This window comes from Coccomyxa subellipsoidea (genome assembly GCF_000258705.1).
Source record: "Coccomyxa subellipsoidea C-169, whole genome shotgun sequence".
Lineage (NCBI taxonomy): Eukaryota > Viridiplantae > Chlorophyta > Trebouxiophyceae > Coccomyxaceae > Coccomyxa > Coccomyxa subellipsoidea.
The window spans coordinates 2,914,627-2,931,515 of NW_005178038.1; the positions used below are offsets into that span (position 1 = coordinate 2,914,627).

Consider the following 16,889-nt stretch of genomic DNA (forward strand, 5'->3'; position numbering starts at 1 on the left):
CTTAGCTCAATTGAGGCAGCCATAACAAATCAATGTGCCAATAGAGCTGTTGTGTGCCTTGCTAGTGGAATACTTTTTTCAATTTGGTTGTAACACAGGATGCATATGACGCTGTTGAGTGTTCTACATCTGCAAATGAAATTGGCAGAGGATGTGTATACTTTGCACATTACAGCGTTTGAGAACGAAGATATCCTGTAACACAATAAACAACACTGATCGGATGCATAAATCAACTCTGAATGGAACCCTATGAATTGCGTTTGATGCACAATAGAGGGTCACTACTTGCACGATGACCACTTGCAAACCCCGACACAACAAATACAAGTACAATTAGTGACGGACCGACATATGTTCATTGCTTGGCATTTCGGTATCCTGCATGACAGGCACAAAAGGATCAAGACTGCAGTAGCGGCCATACGAACTGAGCCAGGGACCCTCAGTGCACTCTGAACTACAAGGTGCTACTGAAACTTGAGACAGCAGGCAAACTCTCCAGGACCGCACCGCTGTTTTTGTAGTCTGGCTTGCTCACCACAATGGCCTTCTTGACAACGGCCAAATCGTTCTGCAATTCACCTGCGTGAACATAAAGCTTCCACAGTCAAATTCAACGCGGGACTTTATTTCCCATCAGTATCTGCGTTAAATGCCAGATTAGAAACAGTTTGTGCTGCATAGATTCTCTCACATTCTTCAAGCAGACAAAAACTCTGTTACCCATGGGCTCAAAGTACTTACGCAGTTGCTTCTTAATGGCATCTTCGTTCCTGCCTGAATGAAACTCTGAATGCATCTGCACAGTTTGGTCACGTGTTGCGTGCCATATTACACCAGCAATTGCGAACCCAGCAGCCGTGGGTCCCAAAGATAAGATCAGCGCCAGCCACCCAGGGCCACTAGGGGCCGCATTCGGCGATCCAATTGGTTCTGTTGGCGTCATGTCTCAGGCGTAAGAGCAGCCGAGCCAAGGCAAATGCCACTTGAAATGGCTGTGTTCCATGTTGCACAGATACTACTGAGGTCCTAGACCCTTCCACATCCCCCACTTCTCTCCCCACGGGGTAAATTTGATTTTGAGGGTTAAAATGTAACAGTCCCAGGATCCCTCAGGACATGAGTAAATTTCTAAATATTCATCTAGGAAGTGTGGCAAAGCTGCAGCTTCAGCCTGACTGCTGTTTCTGCTTCGGCAACTTTGTGAAATATCGAAGAGGGTAGTGTGGACGCAACGCCCCTCATTCGAATTCGTGGGGTAATGAGGAATTAACCATGAGCCCAACCACGTCAGGTGTGGACGACCCCTTTGAATGATGTCCAATTGGAGCCAGAAGGTATTCTAAAACCAAGCAAATCCAACGAGACATGGGGACTGAAATAGGACAGCTTTCACATGGATCCATGGAGCTCGTCTGCATATATTGCAATACGACAGGAAAGCATACGCACGTGCACGTGGCACCGTGCCACAGTGAAGCGTGACTGTGGCCGCCGAGTGCGGAACGCTTGCCCGCTGGGCACTGGCGGCCAATGGCTCACAGTCAGTGGGTTATATCATAGACGCCATACATGTGTGAATGAAGTGCAAGTTGTACATCATGTTTCTCATCTACACCGTTTCTGTCGGGCTTCTATGCCCCAGGTGAAAATGCGAAAGGCCCTTCAGGCCATAGGCCACTTTGTGGTGCACCGTTCCCTCCTGCCCCACCACCTGACAAGTGACAACGTTCCACAGCAGCGACACTAGGTTCACAAAAAGCACGCGCTGTTCGCTGGGCACATATCGAAAGTTTATGACATGCGCCGCCGGCCACAGCACATTACTCAGCAGCCACAGTGGCAGCATGCGGCGCCAGATGGTGGAGAGTATCCGCTGCCAAGGCAGGCCCTCCAACAGGCCGGTGAAAAGAAACAGCGCCAGCATGTTCAGGGGAGTGAAAACAACCCTGTCCAAGAAAACCTTGACCAGGATCGCTGGCGCGCCAGTGGGCTCATCTGGCATCACAGTCCTGCACGGCAGGAGACACAGTTTGGCTGCGCTCCCAATGGGCATTTTGCTTAGCATCTGCAGTGATGTCCACCAACATTTTCTAAGTGGGTATGAATAGGGAAATCAGGCAGATACAGGAACTCCTCATCCTGCCATGATCGTGAGCTGCAGCAGAAGTGCCCCTGCAAAATCTTCGTGGTGCGTACCTGTCTAGAAGCTGATAGAAGTAGTGGCATCCTGGAGCATGGATGAGAAAGCCATACAGCATGAAACGCCCCGTCCTACAATAATCCTGCCTGCGAGTTTGCAAGCATGATCTGGTCGTAAGACTTGTACGCATGAAGACCTCTGTGAGGTCAAGCCCTTGGATCACAAGAAAACAGCAAGTCCTGCCGGAAGCTACTTTGGTTGAGGTCTGGACCACACACTGACCTTTTGCTGCCCAGCAGCCTCTGTGCCGCCGTGTCGCCAAGTGCAAAGCCGCACAATGAGGTGAAGCATTTGGTGAGTAGAGGCCTGCGTCAGAAGGACACAGCATGAGCAGCTACATTCACTGAGTACAGCAGACTTTGCCACTGCAGCTAAAGCCCTGGAAAATCTTGGCCCTGCTCTCATCATTGATGACTGTGATACTTAGTTTCAATTTCTGAAAGTGGAATATGAATATAAATCCCATTGCGTTTCTGCTGCACGCTCACCTGCTTTTCAAGGATTGCAGGTATGTGTTCCAAAGACTGATCACGACTGCCTTCACCTCCTGTCGCAAGAAATATAGGCATGCCAGTGATATGATGAGGCCTAGCACCAGGAATATCCGCTCTATGTCAAAGTGACGTTCAGGCAGCATCCTTCATCGTTTTATGTACCTTGGCCCTCTCTCCAGTGGGCCATTTTCGCCACAGCTGCAGATCTCAGGATCAGCAAAGATTCCAGATAACTTTCACACTGAACGTGATGCAATGACAATCTCTGGAGGTCTTCACAGAATGGATCAGCTGGTGTGACACCGTGCTGAAGTGTCGAAAAGGTGGACACGGCTCCTATCTCCAGACATGATGGTCAAGGCAAGGCGCACAGCTGCATTGGATACTTTGACATTTGTCATATTGGCATCCAATATCCATTGCTTTCATTGTCGACAGATAGAAGATGACTAAGCAGGGCTCGTCACCTGCAGCTGCCAGAGCTTGGAATTTCCAAGAATTTTTTTTGAAGCATTTCTCTCTTCATCCGTGTGAATCCCCTTTGAGGAAGAGCATTTAATAGAATCATCCAGTGTTGTGCGCAGAGTAGAACGTGACTCCGAGTCAGAACACTGTTGGCATGGCATGCATTGCAGGGCATGCAACAGATGATGATGAGCATCGGTAGAACACGCTGCTTCATGGAAGGATTGCATTATGCACGGTCTACGGCCTTAGAGCTGCTCATGGCACTATGGCAACACCCACACTGCTGGTGATCAGCTGACCTGCAGGGGCACTTGCAAGAGCGCCAAACTGAGACTCTCATGGCACTGATCAGTTCGGATGCTCTATACTGGAATATTCAGGTAATGGACAATCCTCTGGACAATATCAGGATCAGGATCAGGCTCATTGATCAGGACGGGCCCGTGGCACAGTCTCGTCAAGATGCCAGCCTCATCCTTTGTAGCAAACATACTTTACATCTGTTCATGCGCATGCGGCATCAGATCTCTTGAGCACCGCCATGTTTTGCACCGCCATTTGACCTCAGAAGCTGGCACATGTCATTGGTTCTGTAAGAAATTTGTTTTCTTGCTGATTGCGTCACACAGAGCTCATGCAAGGATGACGCCTCGGCATACAACTTGAACAACACGCAGTCTCAAACCCAGCTGAGCTTGGTTCAGCTGTGTTCCAAGCGCTGGCACGCTTTTTGAACCTTGCATGTGCGCTCCTTTGCTAATAAGATAGTTAAGACAGCTGCTCGGTAGCTCCCATCCTTAAGTCTGGTCTGCGTTTGCCCCATAAGTCACAGTTCCTGCAACACAACGTCAGCCTTCAGTGGTCATCACCGTCTTGCTAGCAGAGAGCCCAGCCTGGATACAACGAATTTGAGTTTGAGTTCAATATTGCCCTAGGTATCCCCAGTGTTCGGGCATGAAGGAAGGATAACATTTAAATCATGGCAAGTATCCCCATCATAAACACACAGAGTGGGACCTCTGAAAAGTAACATTCACAGTTCAGTGGAGCGGAGCGCAATCAACATAGCTCTGTACTTTCACTTTCCACGTAAGATGTGCTCGGTCAATCGAGTTGCTGAGGAGATATCGGCCTTTCGAATTTTCCAAAGCAATGGCCCTTTTTGCACTCACCAGCGACGGTCGCATCACTTTTTCTGAGCTCCAAGAGTGTAGGCTGCACCTCCAGACTTGGCATCCTTCTTAGCTTTTGCCTCGGCACGCTTCGCGTCCTTTGCTTTTCCACCCTTTGGCTGTGCAAAGCATGGCACAGTGTGAGCTGACTGGACATGCACTCAAAGGCTATTCGCACAGCATTGTTTTGAAAGTTTGCAACAGGGTTGTATAACTGCAGAAAGCAAGAGCAAACATAAGGCATGCAGTATTGCCCCATCAAGAAGTCAGGGATCGGACCGCGTTCACAACGGCCTTGCTACTGCTCTTAGGCTTGAAAGCTTCCTTGGGAGCCATGGTGAATAAGCCCTGCTATCTCCTGCTAAACTGCGACGTGAGCTCTGGTGCTGAAAAGACCAGTGGATAGCTTCAGAAGTCTCGGATTGCCGCCGCTGGGCACAGCTGCTCTTGCTCCTACTAAATTTGGCTCCACCAATCAGGAAACGAACGTGTACAGGTCAGCATGCAATGGAACGCCGAAGAACCGCCGCAGATCTCGGTCATTTGCAACATCACGGGAATCAGTCACGGGAAAGGAAAGTAGCGGCCAATCTGATCCCTGCAAGCCCCATTAGTCGGAAGGACTGAAGTTCTCAACCCTTCATCTTGCAGGCAGGAGCGGTATCGGGTCCGCAAGGGCTAGGGTGCCAAAAGGCAGTACTTTGTGTTGTGGGGGCCCAAGGAATTTGTTCATCTCAAAAGTAATGGCGGTCCGATCTGCTATACGCTTATGAGAATCTCCTGGCTGCGCACGACGTTATCAGGACAGGTTTGACGGTTGGGGTGGAGGAAAACATCCACCGAAGGCTGAGACTTGGCCCTTACCAAATAGCTGCGAGCGTGTGCGTTGATCAGTTCCAACCCATAAAGTTGCAAGGTTGAGTGTCCAAAATTCCTGACTAAGGTTTTTGGGCATACATACGTGCGACCTATGAAGCAAATAAAGGCCCTGCTGCAGCACAATCGTAATACCAGCGAGTCCAGCAGGCAATCAAGCAGCAGAGCAGCCTCCCCAGTAGACACTCCCTCCCCATCCAGGACTCAGACGGCAAATTTGGCCGCTGAAGTGCCCCCACCGGTGAAAGTGGACCAAATATCTCCTCCTCCTGTGCCCGCTGCGCAACCAGACACAGTCGGCACCGCAGGGTTGGTTCCAAACCCGTCTTTGAACTTCAATTATTTATGTATTATTGTGGTGTATTCTGGTGAACAGTAAATGCTTGGGTCACTTGTGTTCTGCGTGCATGTGAGGGGTGCACCATTCCTGCCTGTACGAATAAATCGGTGTCTTTGCAGGCCCAGCATGGCAGCACCGTTGGAGGGCAGGACACATTCAGGCGCCGTTGGGCCCAGAGCACCGGCCAGCTTCTACTGCCCGATCAGCATGGTGCGAATTACCGCACCTTCGCTGTCCAATGGGTTGCCCAGCATGCAGCAAAATCACCATACAGTCCGAAACGTGTTGCTGCAAGTGGAGACTGGTTTGAGCTTCTGGCATGTGCATCCATGCCAAGCCTATGATCCCATTACTGGCTTCTTAGTCTCTTGCAGTGGTCCACATCCGCAATGAAGACAGCAGCAAGTGTAGATGTCAATGATGTCCAGACAACCCGGTGTGATGTCCACGCGTTGTGGCTGTGCAGGAGCTGATGGCTGATCCGGTGATGGTGGCAACGGGGCACACGTACGACCGCGTGTGCATCGAGCGGTGGCTGGCGCAGGGCAACCGCACCTGTCCCGTCACGGGCATGCGCCTGCGTCACCTGGAGCTGACGCCCAACTTTGCCCTGCGCAATGCTATCATGGTGCGTGCTTTCTCAAGAGTGGCCCCCTGGGGCCTCCAGCTACTGACTGCCCTGTTGGTGGTTTTGCGCAATTTGTGCGCTGTTTGTGCAGCTTTGCTGTGTTGGATGCGTGCAGTACAGTGCTAAGGGATATCAATTTTTTTTGTGCACGATCTCATCAATCTTGCATATTCAGCGCCACCCCTCTGTGAAACTTTTTGAATGCTCGTCAGGTGTCGTACTGCGCGGCCAGTTGCATTGACTTGAGAGTGCCTTGGATTGCCAGGCCACCTGACCTCTTTTGGTTTGCATGCACAGGAGTGGGCGTCCTCCAACCAGGTGACCGTTCCGCACAAGGAGAACCGTGTGAACGCCTCGCAGCTGTACAAGGGCGGAGACGAAGAGACACCCAACAATATCTTGCAGGTGAGATGGGTTCCAAAGCAGACCACCATTCCAGGAAGTGTCAAGGGAATGGAGATCTTGCTTTGTATGTTTAATGCTCGTGTTCGGGCCCAATGCGGTCTAATTTTGTTGTTTGCCCTTGTGTGCCCAAGCATCCTTGGCGCTTTCTGCTGTATAAGCCCATTGTCACATTCCCATCCTTGCCATGTGATACAACCAACGACATATGCTCCTCAAAGCTAAGCGATTTGAGGTTGTCATGTGCAGGGTCATGATGAGATTGTGTGGGCCGTGGAAATCCATGACCAGCGCTTGTTCTCTGCCTCAGCCGACAAGACCATCCGCGTCTGGGACATTGCCTCCAAGCGCTGCGAGCAGGTGATTGCTTTGCTCAGCTTTGTGGCTCACCCTCAGAATACATTTCCTTTTGATGGCTGTTTATGTGGACCCGCTGGGCTTTCAGCGGACCCTGTCTCCAAAATTGTGTAATAAACAACTTCCTCAAACAGAATGGGTGCTTTCTGCGACAGTACTTCAGTGTGGGTTACAGGATCTATGTGACTTCAGAATGTCTTGAGAGGATCATTGAAGCATAAAATAAATTGCAGGTGCTTGAGGACCATTCGCGGCCGGTGCTGTCCCTGGCCATCGCAGATAACAAGCTGTTCTCAGGCTCCTATGACTACACCATCAAAGTCTGGTCCCTCGACACCCTGCAGCGCCTCAAGACCCTCACTGGTGAGCCCCATGATGGACATGCATGTACATCTGTGAAATTCCAGCAAGATAAGGAGAGCCCAAGAGGGGTTGTACTCTCAGGACCCTACTCCTTGACTGCATGCCCAAGACCTGCCTAGGCTTGTAATTGCTTTTGCTGCCTGTTTAACCCGTGCATCCAGTTTTAGCTTGCTGTGTGTTGTGTGCTGTATATTTTGCAGCTGCCCTGATCTGTGATGAGTGAAGGCAGTCCCTACTATCATTCTTTTTATGAGCACCTAGGGTCCAGAGGATTACACATGAGCGCCCTGTGGTGGAAGCTGATGGAAGCTGCAAATTGCACAGGGCACAGCGACGCGGTCCGCGCGCTGGCCGTGGCGAACGAGCGACTGTTCAGCGGAAGCTATGACGGCACCGTGAAGGTGTGGGACGTGCGCACGATGGAGTGCCTTCAGACGCTGGCGGGGCACACGGGGCCAGTGCGCACACTCGTGTACTCTGGCGGCCACATGTTCTCCGGCTCCTATGACAAGACGGTGAGTCACAAAATTTTTCGTCAATGTAGCCTATCAGTTGCCAACTGCCAGCGTTTTGCATGCTGCCTCCCTAGGCAGGGCCCTCGCCCTTCCTATTGCTCTGCAATGCACGGCAACCATATGTTCTCCGGCTCCTTTGACAAGAAGGTGAGTCATCAATGCTGTCGTAAGGCTAGCTCGAAAAGCAGAACATGCGCCCTCCCATTGAAGCTGCAATGCTATATGCGGCTTCTATGACAAGCCGGTGAGCCACATGTTCTCCGGCTATTATGACGTTGGGTCAATCTAGAGCTGCCTGGATTGCATGCAGCCTGACTAGGAGGTGTCTGCGCCCTTTCCAGTAATCTTCAATGCACAGCTCCTATGTGTTTTCCGGCGCCTATGACAAGACAGAAAGTCATCTTGGGCTGCTTGTACTGCATGCTGCTTGTGCTGCATGCTGCCTCAGTAGGAGGACGCCGCGATCATGAAGCTTTGTTCTTTGTTATGCTTCAATCTGTGAGCATTATGAGCTGACCTCTGTGAACTTCTGAAGATTGCAGCTGGCATGGGCGGGGTCTGGTGCATGCTGGAACATTGGGAAATGAAGCTGCATAGTCCCCTTGGACCATTGAGGATTTCACTGGCATGGTGCGCAGGTACGGGTGTGGGATGTTGATACGCTGAAATGCCTGTCGACGCTGACTGGTCACAGCGGGGCGGTGCGTGCTCTGGCGGCCTCTTCCAAGCGCGTCTTCTCCGGCAGTGATGACACCACCATCAAGGTGACAGCCCCCGGCACTCTAATTCTGATCTCTGGCAGCCCAGAGACCATAATCGAGCCACATGTAGTCTGCTCAGAATTGCTATTGGAAATTCATTGTGTGTTAGGTCATGGTGCTGTAAGCATGCTGTAAGGTACACTGACTTTTTAGCTTGTTGGCGGAACGCTTTCTAATGGCTTGCATGTCAGGCTGTCTACACATGTCCGTCAGCTGTGACCTGTTTTGCTCATGAAATGTGGAAAGCACATGTAGTCAGTCAAGCGTCAATCAAGACAATTGTTATAATTGCCTGGGCATGAAAGTGGCTTCGGTGAGCATGAAACGTGATATCCGTCAGTCAAGCATGAAGCCAAGAAGATCCCTCTATTTCTGGGCGTGAAAGTGTTTTGGGTGAAAATTGAAGGTGAGGATATATGTGCAGGTGTGGGACAGCGAGACGCTGGAGTGCCTGCGTACCCTGGAGGGGCATGAGGACAATGTGCGCGTGCTGGCAGTCGGAGAGCGCTATGTCTTCTCCGGCTCATGGGACAAGAGCATCAGGTGCGCCCCTGCCCTTGCATGCACCAGCAGGTGCTTGTCTTGCAGCCGCATGTGACTGCAAGCCTTCTCTGTTGGAACGCAATGTCCGCATGTGCTCTGCTCTTTGCCCTGCTCCTTGTTTCTACTGCACGGGCAGAATTCCTCTGCTGTGGATTCTTCAGGCCGTCGAGGCTGTGGGTTGGTGCCTGAAGCTCAAGTCATACGATGCCACATGCATGCCTAACGCCTTGACTGAACAGCACGAATCTTGAACAGCAGACTATGATCATTGGCCTCTAATATTTATTGCGAGGCATTGCTGAGTGTGTTGGGTGTTTGCAGGGTGTGGGACACAGAGTCTCTGGAGTGCGTGAAGGTGCTGGAAGGGCACAATGAGGCGGTGCTGGCGCTGGCCGTGGGGCCCTCATTCCTGGTTTCTGGCTCCTATGACACCACCGTTCGCTTCTGGGCCCTTGACTCCCTCCGCTGCGTCAGGTGCGCACAGAATCTCCTAATTTGTTTCCTGTTTCACTATCCATTCTTCGCTGAGTCCAGGTGGGCCTGAAAGGGGACCTTGGGGCCTCTGCACATTATGGGCGTTCTGGGCTTTCTGGGGTTGCTGTGTCAGCGCGTTGTTCGATTCCAAGATAGGCAAGTGCATTTGAAGCAGACTGTGATGGTTCAGCAGCGTTATTACTTTCAGCCTCTGAAGATGAGTTTGCTTTTTGGTCATTCGCCATGAGGCGAATGTCCTTTACGATCGGTCAACCTGGTACGGATTATCTCTATCTTTTGCCCCTTCCCTATGCCATGTGGCTGCTCACCAGGCGGCCACGGCAGTTGAACGGAACGCGAGGCGCAGTTTAGAGGCCTTTCCAGGGGGATTGCCCCGTTTTTGGCCATAGATTATCTCTAAATATCTCCCTGGCGATTGGCTTTACAGGCCTGCGACTGGTTCTGCCCCCCAGCTCGCGTATGACCTCGTGGCCGCCCGCGGGCGCTCTTGCTTTTTAAGGTATCAAGCGCAGCTGCAGCAGAGAATTTGTGGCGAGCACAGGCCTGAGAATACATCCTATTTTTAGTAAAGGGTTCTTATTAAAGGATTCCATGGATTGGACTCTTGCACTCCATTGGCGCTGGTAGTAGTGGGACGCGGGCAAATTCAGCTCCTAGTAGGGTCCAGAAAAGCTCGCATGCGGCTGTGAAATTGAGCCGAATGAGATTTGTGCACTGCAGGAAATGTGAAGGACACGAGGATGCTGTGCGCGTGTTGGCAGTGGCCGCGGGCAAGGTGTTCTCAGGATCTTACGATGGGACAATCGGTGTGTGGTGACGTCTGACACAGGAGACAAGGCATGAAGACAGCACAAGACTATCTGTTGCGCTTCCCGACCATTGAAGTGTCAAGTTTCCGGTGTTTATGATGGTTAAGAGGCTCTCATGAGATTGGATTGAGCCCGGTTGACATCCGAAGTGAACTTGTTGACATCCCGGGGAAGAGGGGAGAAATCTTTAGGATGTCAGCATAGGTGGCCCTGAAGTTGATAGCCGCTTGGAAATTTTTCCATGCAATACTTTTTTAGTTTGCTCTTTAGAAGAGCCTCCAGATATCAGCATGTGTTATCAACCACCTCAGGGCGGATATTCTGTTGTGGAAACCTCTCGCAAGAAGCCCTCTTAAGCTGGGCTCCTTAGTCTGAGAGCCACAAGTGTGACGGCGGTTGCTTTTGTCATGTCACCCTTGTGTGTTGCATGCACCTGACATTCGTTGTCAAGATCATTGCCAATGCTGTATTGGCTGATGCGTGTTTGCCTGTACGTTTGTCCATTGGTGAGCATGTTGGGTATACCATGCAGTGTATGCTTAAGCATGCACCTTGGGTGTTTGGTCAAAGTTGAGCATGAGCTCATGATTCCAGTGGGACTGTAGTTGTAACATTAGTTATCAGCAGACATCTTTTCACTCCACACACTGCACTGTTTGCCATCAATGCGTCAAACTTTACCAGAAATTTGGAGAACACAGCAATGGCCTGCAAGGAGACTTCACCAGAGTGAGCGAAGATGGGTGGGGGCGTTACAATATCCTGGCCTGCCCTCCCCTTCGGTAATCCAGTCCGATGCCTCACGTCTTGTCAAATCAGTTTGCAAGATAGAGCAGGCATCCTTGCTATAGCGCTAACACTGTTCCTGTTACATTCGTCTTAAAAAGGGAGGTGTGCTCCTTCGACGGGTGAGCATCGACTGCAAGGGACAGCTTTGCACCGTGCTTTGTCATCAAACGAAACTCATTACTCTCGGACTGGAAAGGACACAGAAACCTTGCAATCCAGCTCTGCCAGTGACTTCTCGCCATACATTTTGACAGAATCTCGCAAGTGTTCTTTTCTGTTGCAGTCGGCCTTCTCTCAGGCGCTCGAAATTCCGGAGTTGTGTTGGTCGGCTACCATGTCCAAGGCATCTCCAAAGTCCCCCAAGTCTCCCAAGGCTCGTGCTGCGGCAAGTACCTTTCACCTAACACATCCAGGCATCGCTTGCACCGCTGCCTTCAACGACCTCCGGCAAGTCTCGACTACACTGCCTTTCAGATTGACGCCCTGCAAACTGGTGCAGGCACGTGGCCAGAGCCACAAGGGAACCTTTTCCCTCACCAAGGACACGGAGAAGGTCATAGACCTGGGCAACCAGCTGCAGGTGCACGTTGAGAGGGTCAACAACAATGTGGGCCGCCTATACTTCGTGGCCACCAACCAGATGCCCAAGGCCATAAGTGTCAGGGAGCCCAACGCAGACAGGCAGGCTCTCTAGCTTCAAGAGAGTTCCTCTCTGCTTCCCAGACAAGGGAAGGTGCCAAATGCAGGCAGGCAACAGTGCACATGTTAAGACACAGTAGATGCATGAGTGCAGACGTGATCTAAATCTGGCAGCACCTCATCGTTCAATGTGATTTGAGGATGTGGTGCAAGCTTTGCGCAGCCCACATTGGGGCCACAGTAATAGGAAAATGCAAGAACTTGCTGATGCTCAACCACGGCATGACTTCACACTTCATCCTTGAAGAATGAACAGCACTAGCATGCAGCTAGCATGCATGAGCACATGCCTTGTCGGTCTACTGAAGTAGCCCTTACTTGATGCAGGGATCTGCCACGCACAGAGCTGGGCTTCCTCTTCACCTGGATCACAAACTACAGCGTCATGGTGGATGGCAAGGTGGGACCACTTTTCCCACTTTTCCACCTCCAGCAATGCAGGCTCAGCGAATGAAGATTGTTGCTTTGCGCAAGGCCTGCTGTGATGGCCTCAATTCTTTGCTGCAGGCAGAGAATCTCACCTACAAAAGACATGTCACTAGCATAGATGGCCACTTCACTGAACCAATGCGTTGTCTTTTGAAGGACTCAGTTGTGTCTGACAAGAGTTCTGGTGTTTGCCCTGGAAATGCACTGAAAATGCCCTTGGCCGGCTCAAACAGGTCCACGAGCGCCCTCACAACATCCCTGAACCCCACTACATCTGTCTTTCTTCTTTGTCCTTGACCGGGGATCGCAATCCCTGCTGACAGGTGGTATGTTGAGAGAGACTCGCCAGATGTATTGTGAACTTGGAACTGTTGGGCAGGAAATAATGTTCATGGAGCCGCAGCGCTCAGAGAGCCTGGTAGAGCGCTGATCGGGATGCCGTCAAACCAGAGACAAGCTGTGATCTACAGTGAGCACACAGAAGCCAAGCTATAAGCAGAAGCATGCTTTGCTGCCCTGCACAGTCCTACCTAGGACTGGCGCTAATATTTTGCTGAAACTATGACGCCGATGGACAGTACAAGCATGCCAGTAGCCGGGTCTCTGTACAAGCATTTGGGGATGCTACAATAACCTCGAGCGTGCTGCATGACCAGAAAATGGATGCGGACTTCCTGTATGTGCATGCGTGGATGGGGATTGATGACATTGATTACAGTCTTACTGTGAAATTGCGGTGATGTGGATGAGTAAGCCGGGTGTGCTGAGGCCGGCATTTACTTTAGACTTGCATGAGAATTTGTTTTTGACCCTTTGCTCCCCAGAAGAGGAACCTATGGTTGCACATGTACATAAATGTTATGTGGTGCTGATACTGCTTCTGCTTGTATGAGCAGGATGAAACAGTCCCCAGCAGCTGAGACCTGGCTTGCACTTTCCAAAAGAAGTTCTTAGAGCACTATGTCTGAATCACTCTCATGCAGAATGCTCCAAGATATTTCCCTTGCATGGGATTGGGGGTTTGGCACCTGCCCAAGCTGGCCTCATAGGACAGAGACAAATCGGGAGTGGGAGGTGTTTTGAAACGAAGATCACGTCTTCCATAAGGCTGCAGCTGATTCTAGAGGCACAGAGCAATTCTGAAAACAGGTTCCCTTCTGAATCTTCAGCTCGATCTTTAGTGAGCTCGAGCGGGTCTCATGCATTGTCACGACCTATATTTAGAGCTAGCGCGTTTTCTGTTCTCGTTGATGGGTTGCACGTCCCTACTATCGACAAGTAGCAGTCGAACTGTGATCATGTGATCTTGTTCGTTCTGTGCAGGCCTGTACCTTGCAACCGCCTTCCTAAGCCATGGCCACACAGGTAGGGACAGTTCTGCCTTTAGAACGCTGACTAAGAGGCTCGAATATCTGATGAGCTCATAGATGCCAAAATTCGATTTCTGCAAGAGCGTACTGCTAATTCATGGGCTTGTTGGTGTCTTCTACCACTTTGGCAAGAGCAGAACATTTTCTGGTCCCATCAGCAAACCCCATATCAGCAACAGGCCTATCCTTGGTCACTGCTGGCAGAAAGGCAGCAATTATTGTGAGTCGTACTGGAAGAACTGGAAGAATAACTTGGAAGCTATACCAAGGGTGCTCTGTCTGCCTGTGCAGACACCGAGTGGCACCCGGCGGCTGCGCGGCACGCTGTCCTTCAGGAACGACAACATCCACTTTGTCGTGCTGCGTGAAGGACTGGAGGCACGCTTGCGCCGCGTGGATGACAACATCGGCCGCGTTTACTGCGTTGCCAACGATGAGCAGGCACGCACTCTGGTTGCTGGCCACTGGTTGTTGGAGATCTGAGAGATCACATGCTTGGCGTTATACGGTAGGGTTGAGAACTCACAGCACATTTTTGTGATATCCAGAGTGGAGGTGATCTAAGTTCTGAAGGTACAGCCTACATAGCCTGCCAGCATGCAGCCCTAAAACATTGAGGAAGTGGGATTCAGGGTCTCCCTGCAGCCATGGTCTCAGCGCAGTATCTCAGAACATCTGCTGTTTGACAGACTCTCATTGATTCTCCTGCATAAGCTGCAACCTTGTGGGTTCTCAGATGGCCTCCTGGTTCGCTCATAAAACCCTCACGTTTCATATCCAAGGGTGTCAGGTGGGTGGCAAGTATCTGAGATTTCCAAAGATGTGTTGGGATGTGCTATAGAGCCACCTGCAAGTTGTTTTGGCCCCAATAAACCTGTTGGAAGAGCCATAGATCAGCAAAGAAGACTCATGATTAAAGGCAGAGGTGCTCTCTCTTTTGGTGGGCTTAGAAAAAATTGCATGGTTTGCCGGTTCATTGCAGAGAAGGCATGCCTGTTCAGAGCGAGTAGTGACCAAGTCAGTTACATTACTACTATTATTACATGCTTTTCCTGCCAGAGGCAAGGTGCAGATCTGCAGACAAGCTGCATGTGAAGGCTACCAAAATCCTACCGCTTGATGTACTTGCCAGATCCAAGCAAGACCCAATCAACCGTGGGCATAGTGCTCAGTATTTTTACCGAACCCAACAGCCGGGGTCCAATTAAAAACTGTGGAGTGCATTGATTCAGTTCCGGCTAACTGTTATATGTCTGCGTGCAGGTGGACATCCCTGACGATGTGAAGTGCATTGACACCACAAGCGAGGAGGAGCTGCCCAAGACATCCATGGGATACCTCATCACCTGGTTCAACCGATATGTGCTGAAGGTCGGCGATCAGGTGCACAATTTTCCCCGACAGGATCCAGCAATGTACCGCTGATGCTAGGGGCTATCTTTAATGACTTCTACAAGCTGCACAGCAGGGCTTTTCCCAAGATACCTTGAATGAGGTTAATAGGACAGGACAGGATAAGGCCGAACCAATATATTCCAGTTTCATGCTGGAGCTAAGAGGGCATGCATGAGTTATGACGTGTACCAGGAACTGCTTGAAGCAATTTCTGGCAGAGTGATCTTACCGGCAGCAACAGCATCCTTGTCTGCTGTTCACAGCAGACCAAATGTTGCAAAAGCCCATGTTTTTGAAAGCTGTGTGCCATGCTTTCATCAGGAGATCCTGTACCTGGAACCCCAGAAGACCCAGTCCATGCTGGCGGATCCGTCAGTTGAGGCTGGCACCGTCAAGGGCAAGACAGCAGTGGCCCAGGAGCCATGAATGGCCAATCCCAAGCGTTCAAGACCTGCACAGCATCATGTGCCTTTGCTTGGATTCCATCCACACACTTGCTTAAGAGACAGGGCGCGTTTGATGCTGCCTGATTGGCAATTCCTGCACATCTGGGAGGCAGCTCTGGCAGAGCTGCTTGGCAATGAATGGAAGTGGTAATGCACGAACACTGCTGAGTCGTGTTGTGGCTGTTGTCATTACCCTTGAACATACCTGATGACATGTGCATGACTTGTGAAGTACATGGGGCTTGCCAGGTTCCTGGCACCAAAGTATTGCATTGACCATCATCGGTGATGCAGCATCCCTTTGGGTATGCTGGGTCTGAAGAGCTTTTGAGCTGCCTTGTGACCACTGTTGTTTCTTTACCTGTTGCCAAGGGTAATTTCTGCTGATTTCTATAATGCTCTGGAGGTCTCTCCTGAGCAGAGGTCACATGAATAACGGAAGGAATCTCACTTGCCTTGATACTTGTCAGTTTTGCAGCACCACGACAGTCTTGAGCATCGGATGATCGTCAATTTGCTGCGCGTCAATCATTGAAAGTATTCAGAAGTGGATCACATAGTACTGCGTCAACTTCAAAGAGCATGCTAGTCAATTGATGAGACATGCAATCAGCGCTGAGTCAGCAGAGGGCAACTGCATGCTCAGAGCAGAATCGAGACCGCATCGTTGATGGTTCTAAATCCGCCTTCTTCAGGACGCAGACTACAACGAATGACGACGTTCAATCAAATGCTTTCTTGAGGTAAATCTTTTCCAGAAGGTAAAGAAGACGAGCTCCCGTTCCTTTGGACATCTAAGGCCGGCTTTGCTCCTGAGGCTCAGCAATATTCTCCTCCTCCCGCACTGATCTTACGCCAACGTCTTTTGCAGGAAATTGGCACGAGCGCAGGGCGGGATGGACAGTCCCAGAATTGACATATTTTGAGAATCCTGCGGACCTTTTCCATCGCCTGTCTCGTCGGTGAGCTGCTCCTTTCGAAAGTGTCCTATCACGTCTTTATGGTAATTGCAATGTTCCCTGTGCCTCACAGTAATGCCAAACGCAAAAGTAAGAGCGATTTTTGTGTTTAAGCAGTGGGTGCCTTCAGCCTGCAGCAAAAGGCATCAGGCTTGGCTCACACAGTGCAAGACAGAAGCATTGGCTTGTCTCTGAGGTAGGTACACCTCTCTCTGCTGTGACACCACTTCCTTTCATGCATTCAGCAGCCTGATGCAGCCTCTTGAGTGTCCTTGTTGCTATGAAGCAAGCACCGTCTATATTGAAAGCCTCAGTGCTTACAGTGCTCTTCATCACACTCAGCTGCAGTGTGTTGCAACAGGACTGGTTCAGC

The 16,889-nt window shown here is 50.7% G+C and overlaps 5 protein-coding genes across 5 annotated transcripts; 2 read left to right on the top strand and 3 right to left on the bottom strand.

The window, feature by feature from the left end:
• Positions 1 to 155: 155 nt before the first annotated feature.
• Positions 156 to 971, bottom strand: COCSUDRAFT_32874 (hypothetical protein). Its single transcript, XM_005649429.1, has 3 exons — positions 748 to 971; positions 514 to 585; positions 156 to 381 (listed from the first exon to the last, which is right to left on the bottom strand). Exons 1-3 carry the CDS (start codon positions 947 to 949, stop codon positions 359 to 361), a joined length of 297 nt encoding a protein of 98 aa, XP_005649486.1. The 5' UTR covers positions 950 to 971; the 3' UTR covers positions 156 to 358.
• Positions 972 to 1,410: 439 nt separating this feature from the next.
• COCSUDRAFT_65606 (hypothetical protein) lies at positions 1,411 to 2,264 on the bottom strand (the record flags this gene model as incomplete). The annotated part of the gene is made up of 2 exons (XM_005649430.1): positions 1,411 to 2,015; positions 2,203 to 2,264. The coding sequence occupies 2 exons, from the start codon at positions 2,262 to 2,264 to the stop codon at positions 1,616 to 1,618; spliced, it is 462 nt and encodes a 153-aa protein (XP_005649487.1). The 3' UTR covers positions 1,411 to 1,615.
• Positions 2,265 to 3,645: 1,381 nt separating this feature from the next.
• COCSUDRAFT_53127 (hypothetical protein) lies at positions 3,646 to 4,737 on the bottom strand. Its single transcript, XM_005649431.1, has 3 exons — positions 4,620 to 4,737; positions 4,341 to 4,459; positions 3,646 to 4,003 (listed from the first exon to the last, which is right to left on the bottom strand). The coding sequence occupies exons 1-2, from the start codon at positions 4,674 to 4,676 to the stop codon at positions 4,355 to 4,357; spliced, it is 162 nt and encodes a 53-aa protein (XP_005649488.1). The 5' UTR covers positions 4,677 to 4,737; the 3' UTR covers positions 3,646 to 4,003; positions 4,341 to 4,354.
• A 529-nt stretch (positions 4,738 to 5,266) lies between these two features.
• Positions 5,267 to 11,054, top strand: COCSUDRAFT_23114 (WD40 repeat-like protein). The gene is made up of 11 exons (XM_005649432.1): positions 5,267 to 5,525; positions 5,676 to 5,766; positions 6,023 to 6,184; positions 6,482 to 6,589; positions 6,836 to 6,946; positions 7,177 to 7,306; positions 7,631 to 7,821; positions 8,460 to 8,585; positions 9,007 to 9,125; positions 9,447 to 9,599; positions 10,341 to 11,054. The coding sequence occupies exons 1-11, from the start codon at positions 5,311 to 5,313 to the stop codon at positions 10,435 to 10,437; spliced, it is 1,503 nt and encodes a 500-aa protein (XP_005649489.1). The 5' UTR covers positions 5,267 to 5,310; the 3' UTR covers positions 10,438 to 11,054.
• A 2,645-nt stretch (positions 11,055 to 13,699) lies between these two features.
• On the top strand, positions 13,700 to 15,537 carry COCSUDRAFT_62351 (hypothetical protein; the record flags this gene model as incomplete). The annotated part of the gene is made up of 4 exons (XM_005649433.1): positions 13,700 to 13,711; positions 14,008 to 14,169; positions 14,980 to 15,099; positions 15,433 to 15,537. 4 exons carry the CDS (start codon positions 13,700 to 13,702, stop codon positions 15,535 to 15,537), a joined length of 399 nt encoding a protein of 132 aa, XP_005649490.1.
• Positions 15,538 to 16,889: the final 1,352 nt, after the last annotated feature.